The 11,966-nt window shown below is 40.1% G+C and overlaps 1 protein-coding gene across 1 annotated transcript; it reads right to left on the bottom strand.

The window, feature by feature from the left end:
* Positions 1-3,944: 3,944 nt before the first annotated feature.
* On the bottom strand, positions 3,945-10,502 carry CLEC3A (C-type lectin domain family 3, member A). The gene is made up of 3 exons (XM_014942242.1): positions 10,327-10,502; positions 8,203-8,283; positions 3,945-5,017 (listed from the first exon to the last, which is right to left on the bottom strand). Exons 1-3 carry the CDS (start codon positions 10,439-10,441, stop codon positions 4,626-4,628), a joined length of 588 nt encoding a protein of 195 aa, XP_014797728.1. The 5' UTR covers positions 10,442-10,502; the 3' UTR covers positions 3,945-4,625.
* Positions 10,503-11,966: the final 1,464 nt, after the last annotated feature.

Raw genomic sequence — 11,966 nt, 5'->3', positions numbered from 1 at the left:
ATTAACTGAATAGTAACTTCTCAAACCTGGACAGGTTTCCCCAAAATGAAGTCACCTGCAGTATCCGTGTTTGCACTTCACCATATTGTTCTCTGCCTAATTAGGTACGAGCCACAGTTTGTTTCATGCTTTTAATCTCAATATTTTTCACATTGCTTTAGCTAGCTAGGACTGATTGCTCAGCTAAATATATTAGATGATAATTAGTTTAACAGCATGTAAGATTTATAGAGCAGTTCAACATTAACTCATTATTGGCTACACTAATCACGTAGTGCACACTAACATAATTACTCTAGATGTAGTGGAGTAAATACGAAATACAGTATTTATCGGTTGAATGCTTGGCAGAGCATTACCTGACCCAAGAAGCAAAAATAAAGTTAATTTCACTGGAGGGAAATTTAGGGTTTCTGTCAGAGGAGGGGGTAGTTCTGGCAGGGACGGTCCTTGCCCTCCTCACTCTCCCAGTTGCCATCTTTGCTTTCTGGCACCCGGATCCTTCTGCCTGGCCAGTCCCTGGGCTGCTCCTACACATGCCCCATCCCCAGCTGCCGGGCTCAGGACAGAGGGATATGTTTGTTATAACTCATCCCACAGCCCAGATCTGACTCTTGGGACAGAAAGATAACCTGGTGGTGAGGTACTGGGTCCAGAAGATTTCATTCTCTTTTCCTTGCTCGGTGATGCTTTATTTCAATCCTTAATTTCTTAATGCTTCAGCTTCCCCTTTGTAAAATGGGGATAATAACCTTCCCTTATCCAGACTGGAACCTTTTTGGAACAGATGCTTTATTTTACCATGTACACAAGAAGACCTTGAGCACAGGACATGCTAATACTTTAAGTTAGAATAAGTAACGCTGATTACATATAGGGAAAAATTAAATAAATTGGTCACCTTTTGAAAAGGGCTCATTCTGCAGCTGCCAGGCACTTCTGATTCTGCACCAAGACAGCAGCTTGCTTTTTTAATCCTTACCTCTCTTCTTTCTCAAGAGTCCCACAACTCTTTCTCCTCTTTCTTATACTCCTTGTGCCCTACATTCCTCCACAAGCAGACAGCAGGATTAGCAGGGATTCACTTTCCCACCAACATATTTAATACACAGTAAATAGCTTTTTGTCTAGACAGAAACTGTGATCAAAACCACGTTTCAACTGATTTTCTAGATGTCTTGAACGACATCTCACAGAAGAGCAATGCCCCTGATATTGCACACTAACCCCAGCTCAGCAAAAAACTGACAAAGGCTACCCTCAAAACTTAAAGAAATTGTCCTCAAATACTACGCGTTTCAAATCCGCGGCGCCCGGCGGGGGACTCGGCGGAGAAGCGCTTCCCGCCTCTTCCGCGGGCAGCTTCAGCACCGGGAGCGGCGGACAGCGCCCCGCCCAGCGCCGCCCGGCCCGGCCCATCGCTGCTGGGCAAAAAATTCACCTAAAAAAATAAAAATAGCATAAAATAAAAGCTCAGGTAGTAGCGGAATGTGGAATTTTGCGCCTCCCGGACCGGCAGGTCCTGATGCCCCGGGATGCGGCTCTGTGCCCCGGGAGGTGCCGGCCGGTGGGCGGGGAAGTGCTGTGCGTGCAGGGAGGAAGCGAAAGCAGGGTGGAAACGGCTCCTCCAGCACGCAGCGGCTTCCCCCGAAAACCCCTTTGGGTCCCACCACAGCAGGCAGGAGAGCCGCTTTCACAGTGGAGATTCCTGAGCGGACACCGTCAAGGGACATCAGTGATGTAGCAGATGGCACTGGTATTTGGGGCAGCCAGAGCTCACGAACGCTGCTGTGCTGGAAGACAAAATGACTTGCTGCAGAGGCAGCCCCTTAGCCCCTTAGCCCACTGAGGATTCGCACCTCTTTGGGGCTGGGAAATCGCAGGAAAATTATCAGGGTTTTCTCTGCCTCTTGCCTTCTTGAGCTTATGTCTGAGTTTAAACACCTCCAGAAATGAAACCAGGGTGACAGCCAGTAAAAATAGAAGAGGAATGACAAATTCCTGTTTTGACCCAAAGTCTGTTTGAAGTAACTTGAAAAATAGTCCTTTTCCTTCAATAGTTTGCAGATCAGGCCTTTGCACCCTGAATGGACTGAGGGGTGTGAATTCACTAGGGAATTCACTAGTGAATACATCCCCAAAGCAAACATATATATATTTCTATATAGAGAGAGAAAAATATGGAAGGAGTAAAAGTCAAGACAGAAAGGTGAAAAGGGTGAAAATACCAGTAAATAAAAGTACTGAGCTTACATACAAGGACGTAAGGCTAGCTCTGGGATTGGCTTTGAATTGTAACTTCCTTCCACTCTAAACTGCTCTACTTTGAGCTTTATATTCCCCATGAATTTTTTCTTGCAAAGATGCTAGTAGATGCTTGGACATGCCAGGTTTGACCTTTTTTCTTTAGCAAGCAACTAGAAGCCGTATTTGTTATAGTAACCACACTTAAGTTGCACTTTAAACTTCGTAAACTCTGCATTCTCCTGTTACACCACTAGGTGTGAGTGTTGGAGCTTTTTCTGTTGTTGCTTTTGCATTAATGTGTATAGAAGCTGCTGTCGTGTGTCCTGTTGAATTCCCAGGCACCCAAGCAATTCCCACCTGAACTGTGATGGCTCTCCAGTGTGCAAACGGGCTCCCTCCATGATACATACAGTCATTTCTTAACTAAGCACTCTACTGGGAATCTTCAAATTGATTACTGATTCTGTACGGTGAGGTCTGTCTTAGTGCAGTAAATCACATAGGTTTTTTTTTCTCTGGTATCTGTATCCACCAGTTAATAAACATCCACCAATAATACCTATAAATGTTTTCAATTCCTGTGTACAGCTTTCAGCTTGGCTGAAATAGATTAAGACATAAATTTATAAACTCCTCGAAGATAGACAAGTTCTGAAATTTGTGGTGAATTTTCAGTTTGACTGTAGCTGTAGGGATATGCTGAGATACTGAACTATTTCAGACAAGCCAGGAGTAAAGAAGCCATACAAAATTACTGCAGACTTTTAATCATGTTAAAATGCAAGTAAAAGGAATATTGATCCCAACCTTAGCAAAATTTGGTAGATTTTGAAAGAAAATAGAAAATATTTGGGGACTTCTTGCTCCTTTATTTTAACTCAGGAGCTAAGTGAGAGAATTCAGAATTAGGCCTATTTTACAAATACAAAGTGTTGGAAACTGAAATTATTTACAATACATTAGTGGTGTGTTGAACAGTTGGATCTCACACAGCACTTAGGCAAGCAGGGATCCAAAATTTGTCCTGTGGCATGTACATACACTAGTAAAGAAAAAGCATAATATAATGTGCCCAAAGACGGTACCCCTTTTGAATCCTCAAGAAAAGTCCTGGGAAAGAACAGCCTTCAGATGGATGCATAAGCTGTCAAAAACACAACTACAATTATATACCAGTAATTGCAAATTTATTGTGTAATTTAAGAAAATCTTGCACAACTAAAAGATTAAAAATAGGAATTAACCTCCAAGCAGCAATATATTCAAATATTTAAATGAAATTCCTTTACACAAGAGAGAAACTGCCATTTATAACATGAAGACAAATCTCTATTGTGAGGTTAAGAACAGCAAAAAAAATAACCAGCGCATTTTACTCCATTTTCAAATATCAGGTGTTAAATTGGGAAAATTTGCAGGTGGCCAAACGAGCCATGGTTTGGCCCCACTCCTTTGTGCCAATCAGGCCTGCTGCCTGCCATGTGGAGAGAGGGGAATGAGCAGTGATGTGCCCAGAAAAGGGATCCTCCCTCTCTACTTGTGCTTTAAGGCAGCATTATTGTCTGAACAATAAAGCCTCTTCCTGATCCTGCAGGAAGAAGGCTTTTGCACATCTTATAGAGTTGATTTTTTGTATTTCTTGAAGGTTGATTTCTTCTATGGAAATCTTCCAAATAACATCTAATATTTTACCATAATTGAGACATTTAGAAACAAACATGTTTACGCTAAGTGATGTTTTAGAACAACTACTTCCCCCACTTTCTAGCACTGTATCACTTTTAACTCCATGTAGTTTAAAAATTGACATCAGATTTTTCTGTTTCGTGTGGCTTTCTTAACCCATCAGTAAAACTCTTGGTCACAGATCCATTCTGTTAAACTCTATAAGGATGATGGTGATTTTTCACAGGAGCTCACATAATCCCCAAGGTCCCTCTTAAACACTAGAACTGAAAGGATCCCTGCACCTTATATTTGCACATGTCACCATACAGCAATCTTTTGTAAACTTTCAATAGATTCACTAGAGTTCTGAGTTCAAGTAAATACTACCCTACCATGGAGATACAAAGTGCAGAAATAGAAGGTGAATTCGAGCAACCCGAACATCAGGCTGAAATAATATGCCAAAAATACGATACAATGTAAGTCAAAACATAATGTATATTCCTGTACATAATAAGAGCACTCACTAAACATAATATTTTAGCATCTGAATAGAAAATAAATTAATAGAGAAAATGTCTGTTTCAGGAAAGAGTACAATGCAGATGATGGATATTTCTAACTTGCCACTGTCCAAGCAGGAGGGGTTATTAGCAAGAAAGCTGCCTGTTAATAACCCAAAACATGGTCATGGTTACTTGAATATGTAATTATGGGATCAGAAATTCACAAATATATCTTTTGGCAGTACGGCAGACTTCATCCACCCATTTGCCTTGTGATGACTGAGAAAAAAAGACACAGTTTTCCCGCTTCCCCCCATTCGGTTGGGCACGATCCCAATTGAAGTACTGTAGAGCCATGCCATTGACATCAACAAATTTCCCTTCATTTATCATGTCATTGACACCCAACCAAAACTCAGACACTCTAGGCATACTTTTCTTGCCATAATCTCGAAGAATGTTTGTTTCGTCATTATTCCTTGGTATAGCCAGTGTCCCTCCCTTGGCTATGCAGTCTTCATTGGCTTCATGAAAATGTTTGGCGACTTCTGATACGAGGTAGCACTTCTTATGGGCCTTTGTCCCACGGAGACAGACTGTGAATAGATATTGGTTTTCGTGTTTAGTAAAAGCTTGGGCTATAGCTTTGAATAATGTTACCTAAAACAATAATTTCCTAATGGCATGTTGGGAAGGCTATAGCTTTGAATAATGTTACCTAAAACGATAATTTCCTAAAGGCATGTTGGAAATTTAAGCAGACAACTCCGTCAGCAAGTGAAAGGCTCTTGGCACCATAGAGTCGGCCTGAAAGTAACAGAAAGATCAGGCTTCCCTGCCATTCCTCCTGTTCATGTAGGACCTTGTATGTTAGTGTGCCTTTGGGAAGCCTGCACAGACTGCTCACAGGTACTCTGTAAAGCACCTTCCCACTACAAGGGATGGCTAAAAGCAGAGCGTGCTCCTATAAAGCTGCTCCAGAGAAGAGGCCATTTAAGAGGAAGGACAGACATAGCTGTGATCTTAACACCATAACGTGCTTTGGAGAATCTTTCCTGTGTTTATGCTGATAAACCTCAGGTTCTTGAGCCTCAGATTCCCTTCAGCAATGTAATTCTCTCGAGGTTTTTTTTATTTTGTTGTTTCAGAATGCTAAAATATAACCCAGGCTTGTTGTCAGTGTATCATATATCTTCCTTTAGCAAATAGTCCTTCTTTCACATATTTTTACCTTATTTCATCAGTCTTAAAACTGATGAAATGGATGAGGTATGGATGTTTGTATTGCTGGCAGATCTGAATTGGTCATCAGGAAATCTCTACTTGGCTTTATAGCAAAGAGATGATATTTAAGTGCCAAAGAAAAGTAAAGTTTTATGCATTGACCAAACCCAGTTCCTAGCAAACAAAGGCAGGTCAGAAAAAGATGTGCCCTGCTCAGCAGAAAAGCACTGATTTGAAATTCATAATTCAAATCTCTGTCTGGATGAATGATAGAAGTATATTTCCAACTGCAGTAGAGTACCCATTTGCCTCTTTAGTTCTTAATTTCTGGTCTTTCCAGCAAAGTCTATCCCTTCAAACTCTAAATTCAAATGAGGTAAAGTGACTTAGATCTATAAACACTTTTTTAAAGTGTACACATATTGCTGTGCTTGCATGACAATCTAAACCAAATAATCTAAACATTTGCATTTATAAATCTGTTTGCTTTTAGTTCCATTGGAATGGGAAAGTCTTGATGTAAAGTCCAAATGTACTAGAATATTAATTTGGCATATGCTCTGTAACTGGAATTGCCTTGTAGAACCGCTCTCGGAGTTCTTCCAGCCCAAGGTCTGTGCGGGCAGGCTTGCAGGAGTGAATCCTTAAACTTTCCAGCTCTCCTAATGCAGCTACTACTTACAGAAAGAGAACTCCCCTTCCTTAAACTTTCCAGCTCTCCTAATGCAGCTCTGTGGAAAACGGATTCTCCCAAGAAAACTACTTGCAGAAAGAGAACTCCCCTCGAAGGAGTGTTCCTTCTGAGCTGAGGAAGGTAGCAAAGGTCTTGAATAAACCTCCCATGACAATTATTTTTACAATCCTGCATGTGCCTACTTTCAGATTATTCCATTTAATGCTTGAATTCATCTTGTACTTATATTAGAAGTATGTCATGAAACAATATGAACATCTTCTGTCCTGATGTTTTCTATAATCTGTTTCTAATTCCTATCATCTGTTCTTGTAAAAAAAAGTAATTATGTATCTGATCAACAGGATATGGAAATCCACTTTGGACCATATCCTATATGTCTCAGTTTTTTAGTATTTCCAGTTGTAGTATTCATTGCATTCCTTAGCTGCATTTTCAGGGTCATCATTTTATATTTGGGCTTATACTTAAAATTTTATACTTTCCAACTGCTAATGCCCAAAGTGATGACCATATTTGCTAAATGTTGAATACTTTAACAAATTTACATTCATGGGAAAGATCAGAGAGACTTTATCTACTTCAACAATGCTGCAGTAATGATGGAGACTGGGTCTCTTTAGGGAGAAAGTATGTGTTGCTAAATGGCATATGGCAACGTTTCACGGTAGGTAGAAAGGAGACCTAGGAAAATCAAGCGAAAGAGGAAATCAGATTGTAATGTGTGTCTTGGAAGCAACTCCTTTTTCAAGTATCATAGAGACATTAATAAACGCAGTTGGAGCTAGAGGGGTGATAGATCTCTTTTTGCCAAATTTAGAATCCAATTGAAGAGTGTGGGTTCTGAATTTAGAATATATCTCAAAATAAGTTTTGAGGATAGAAGATCTCCTGGCTCTGGTTTCATTTCTAAGCCACTGCATGCTTGCTCTCAAGCTCCTCCTGGAAGCAATACAAGAATTACTTTTAAACAAGAGTTACTTGTCTAGCACAGGCTCCCTCTTTTTAGAAACTTCTAAAGTCTTCTTATAAGAAATTTAAAATAAAAATATTTTGTAAAGCTCAAAAACCTCTATGTAACCCAAGATGTAAAACAGGACAACTCAGATATTACCATCCCTGAGGAAAATATATTCTGTTTCATGTGAATGATGTCATTTCCTCTGTAGTGTCCTCTTGTACATGCTTAAATGCCAAGGTTTGTGTCAACAGCTGTGAAAAAGCACAACTGTCTAGTAGGTGCCTGTGTATTTACCCTTCTTATTTTGTTTGGAAATTTCCATCTGGCTGTTTAAATACTTAAAGGACTCTGCATATTGATACGGGATATTTCTGAACTCACAGTGGGTATTACTTTGAAGTTTTATGGCAATGTTCACGTTTGAATGTTGCAAAGTGCAGACTTTAAAAAGCCTCAGTCTTTTTAGCTTCCTTTTGGGGGTATTCTCAGCCTTTTCCATTAATATTTTTGCTTTGATACTTAGCCCATGTTCATACCAAAGCTGTGGACCTAGCTCCTTGACCATCTAACCTCTCAAACCCAGCAACCCTCACTGTTGCCTTTGTCTGATTATACTAAAATCACAGCTTGGGGTAGTGCGTAGCAAAGACAAAAGCAGTTCTTGCTCCAGATTAATTCTTGCTCTTAGTGAAGAATCATCACTTGAACACCATTAGTTCAGACTTGATTTTACTTGAATGCTTCCTTCCACGTTTGTCTCACCCTTACAGCTATGGCGTTATGCTTTTAAAGAGTTGTATTTCTCAGTGAGGAATCCCTATTAAAGAGAAGGATGGGAGTGAAGGAGAGAAGGAAGGCAGTGATAACTTGTGGAAGCCATTGACCAGTGGAAGCTGCTTTACCTGTCTGAAGTGCCTGCATTTCTTTCAGAGCATTTACTTCTCGCCACAATTTGTCAATCTGGGTCTTTAGGTCATCTTTTTCTTAAATAAAAGAAACACAGAGAAATCAACAAATATGCAAGCAAAAAAATATTTAAATATTATATGTTAAAAGGTGATTCAAAATAGCGTGGGATTCTGGATTGCTGAGATGCTTTGATTTCTTTTAAAGATTTTTCCTTAGTGAAAGGATTCCTGTAGGACTCATATAAAGAAACAGGAGGAATCCACCTTTACCTCTTACCCTCATAGTTTCAATCTCATTTTCAGTTGGACTGTATCCTAGTAACTGTTTGAAATCCATGGATTGTAGCAGCAAATAGTTATTTAGCATGCCAGGACACAAGTTGTGTTTATTCAAAGAAACATTATTTCTGTGAGCATGAAAGTTTCACACAGCTCTTGTTTTAACACAGCGAGGTAGAACTAATATAATCCAACTTCACAGCCTGAATGTATGCAAACAAGCTTGCTGAACTGCAATTTCCCCTCTCTAGGAGGAGCCTTCCTCTCTCTGTCAGTACAGGGAGGGCCTGGTGATTCGAGTCAAAGAAACTCAGTCTGAATCACCATTTTGTAGCACTTAGAAAAGCACCAAGAAGATGGTGGGACGAGAAAAAAAGCTAATTTGCGCGTTAACTCCATTTTCATGTCCTCTTTTCCATTCTTTTTTCTTAATCTTTATAATATCCCACCACCATCCAACAATGAGCAGGCATGTTTCCATTGCACAAGATGACAATATGATTGCAGCAGTAACCAGGCCTTCCAGAAGCCACAGTGATGAACATGAGGAATAAATAAGTTCTTTCACATGTAGCAGAACTAACAAAACCACAGTTCCTGCAGATCTGTGTTACATCACCTAATCCTTCAGCTGCACCCCAGAAAGCTCATCTCTTCTCCATCCTCCCTACTGCCTGCGGGGATGCCCCCAGCTGTCCTGTGTGACTCCATGCTTCCCAAGGCAGGACTCCCAGTTTCTCAATCCATGCTTCTCCCTGTCATTCCTAGTTCACAGTAGCCTCTCCACGTCCCCCATCTGCTTCAAAAGAGGCAAAAAGCAGAACAAGCTGAGCTCCTGGTGCAGTCTTTTCATAGTGAGACACTAATGCAGATCTCTCTCTTTTGTTTTTTGGTTTTTTTTTTTTCTTCCCCCCCGCCACATCCCTTCATAAAAGTTCTGCCAAATTGTTTCAAGCTCAAAAGCAGTGGAAGGTTGACAGATGAATGTGCTGGCAAACCAAATGTATAAGCAGCCTGTCCTGAGGACACCATGCTAAGAACTGTAGAGATTCAAAAGGAGAAGTACATATATAACTGTACAGCGCCAGAGTAGTGTCATCATTTTGTACAACGGTTTTATCTAAGCTGTGCTTTTTTCATTGACTAAGAGTTTAAATATTTGCTGTCAGTGTAACCTCCATCATACCCTCTTTTATTAGAAATAAGTCTTTAAATTAAATACACAGACATTTCCAAACAACGTTCAGCGGGTTTTTATTTGCTCTGTAAGCTTTGCTCTGGGAATTTATGCTTTACCTTTTTCTGCTAATTCTTTTTCATTAGTTTGACTTGCCATTTCACAGTACTTGTCACACAGGTAAAGTAATATTCGACAAATATTAGTCAGACATTCTGTTAAAATTAGGAAATGGTACAGAAACCTGAACAATAACCCTCAGAGACTGAGTATTTTATTCCATTTCCACCATATGTACATAAATTTCCATTCTTCTGACCTTAGTCAATATAACTACATAACTAAGAATGATTGGCCAGAGTCCCTCTCAACTGTACCTCTGAGTCCTAAATAATGTCAACAGAGAGGAACAGATATAAAAGAGCAATATATTTACAATTTTTATACAACTCTATTTCCACAACTCATTCTACCACTTTATTTTTAGTTTCGCTAACTCACATAAAAATATTTCAAAGACAGATATAATATAGACTCAACTGTCAGTTGTTACTAAGCATTTGTACAATGTTAGTTTCTGGTTTATGCAATATTACTTAAGTACATAATAAACTTGTGCAGTCTTTAAGCTTCTATCCCTCCTCCCAGTTAAAACCCAGTACCTTTCACTCTACGTTTGCTGTGCTTCCTGGCTTTGAATTTGGAAGCCTGGCTGATGGTCTGATCCAACAGTAGTATGCTTATGAGTAGAAAAATCAGAAGTCCAGTTTGTGCCATGTCTCTTCTAAAGAACTTAACAAGAAGCTTCAAGAGATTCTCTCTAGCAGCCCTGAGAGCAGGTCACATAGAGACATCTCAGTGGGGACTGACTGAGGTCAGTTTTATAAAAGTGCAGTGATAGGGTTGGCTGGACTCCTTGCTTACGAAATGTGTCTAATACTTAAGCTGGCTGTAGCATAAGGCACTCCCTTGTTCTCACATCTCATCTGAAATTCCTATTTCCGTTTTGAGTTCAGCTGGGACAGGTTGCTTTTACAGAGACCGTAGGAGCACTGAACAGTGCACTGATTGCCACTAATGAGCGCCGTATCTCCTGTTTTAACTTTGAAGCCAAAATGTGCGGAAAAGCAGATGGATGCTCAAAAACCACCTTGTGCAATGCCAGTCCCAAGGAGGGGTAGCCAAAAGATTTCTACAAATACAAAAGGCGCACCCAGCATGACTCTGACCCAAGCTGAATTTACTCACATTGAAACAAACAAAAGAGAATTTACTCACTCCTGAATAAATGCAAATATTGCAGCTACACACACATGTATATATACACTGAGAGCACATCATGTGAGGAGTGCGTTTATTAATTTATGAAGAGTTAATGCCTAATAGGTATGAAATGCCTAATAGGTATGACTGCATTTCTGATTAAGAACAGTGTGTGCTATCAGCAGAGTCTAGTCGGGAAAAAAAGACAGTGATATCCTTCCAAAAGTTCCCAAGTCCTGACTATATGGTCAGAGGAAGAGATGCTGCTCTTAGTAAAGCGCAAGATGCTGGAAGCAGGACAGTGTCTCTATGCATTTGGATCTCTTATAATTTGCCCTTGGGCTCTGTTGAATATTGTAGCGCTGCCTTTTAATTGAGATTGCTGTAAGTAGTATAACCTCTGACTTTGGACAAATGCAACAATAATGTGCCCATCCATCACGCTCTTTCCCCAAGTAAGAGAGGGTTTGTTTAAAATGTTGACACTGAAGTCATCACTGTTTGATGGGGTGCTGACAAGCGCCGTTCATGCCCCTCAGAGCTGCTGTTCCAGGCATTTCTTTGCCATCTCTGCCTTAGTTACATTCTGTTCACATTGCCAGATTTTTTCAGAACTGTAACAGCAAGAGACATTACTTTATTAAATGAAAGCTGTGATTTAGTGACATACTGTTATAGTACATGGATACATACTGGGTTTTTGCAACCCCCACATACATTATAAGCACTGAATTGCTTTTAGACTGTAAAACCCACTTACACCACCTGTTTTGGATACCTTTAAGCAACTATCTCTATTTGAATAATCTGTAACTATTAAGGATCTATTAATGGTTAGTTAATAAACTTTTCATAAATGCATCCTGGTATGACAAAACTTAGTTTCAGTGGTCCTGCTTCAAACTACTGAGGTACACTGCACTGTGTAGGGAAACCTCTGGGTCAACACTACTAAATCCCCCATGCTATTACGGAGCACAGCACAGCAGAGATGGTTATTACAGGGTCCCACCCACCCAGGACTGTCTGACAAATCACT

The sequence above is a fragment of the Calidris pugnax genome, unplaced genomic scaffold, assembly GCF_001431845.1.
Source record: "Calidris pugnax isolate Ruff unplaced genomic scaffold, ASM143184v1 scaffold28, whole genome shotgun sequence".
Taxonomy (NCBI): domain Eukaryota; kingdom Metazoa; phylum Chordata; class Aves; order Charadriiformes; family Scolopacidae; genus Calidris; species Calidris pugnax.
The sequence above is the reverse complement of the archived record's forward strand: the minus strand, read 5'-3'. Positions and strand labels throughout refer to the sequence as shown.

Coding starts and splice junctions, on each gene's coding strand:
- CLEC3A (XM_014942242.1), bottom strand. CDS start 10,441: ATGGCACAAACTGGACTTCTGATTTTTCTACTCATAAGCATACTACTG. Junction 8,284..10,326: donor CAGCAAACGTAGAGTGAAAG/GTACTGGGTTTT, acceptor CTTTTATTTAAG/AAAAAGATGACCTAAAGACC. Junction 5,018..8,202: donor AATGCAGGCACTTCAGACAG/GTAAAGCAGCTT, acceptor ATCTATTCACAG/TCTGTCTCCGTGGGACAAAG.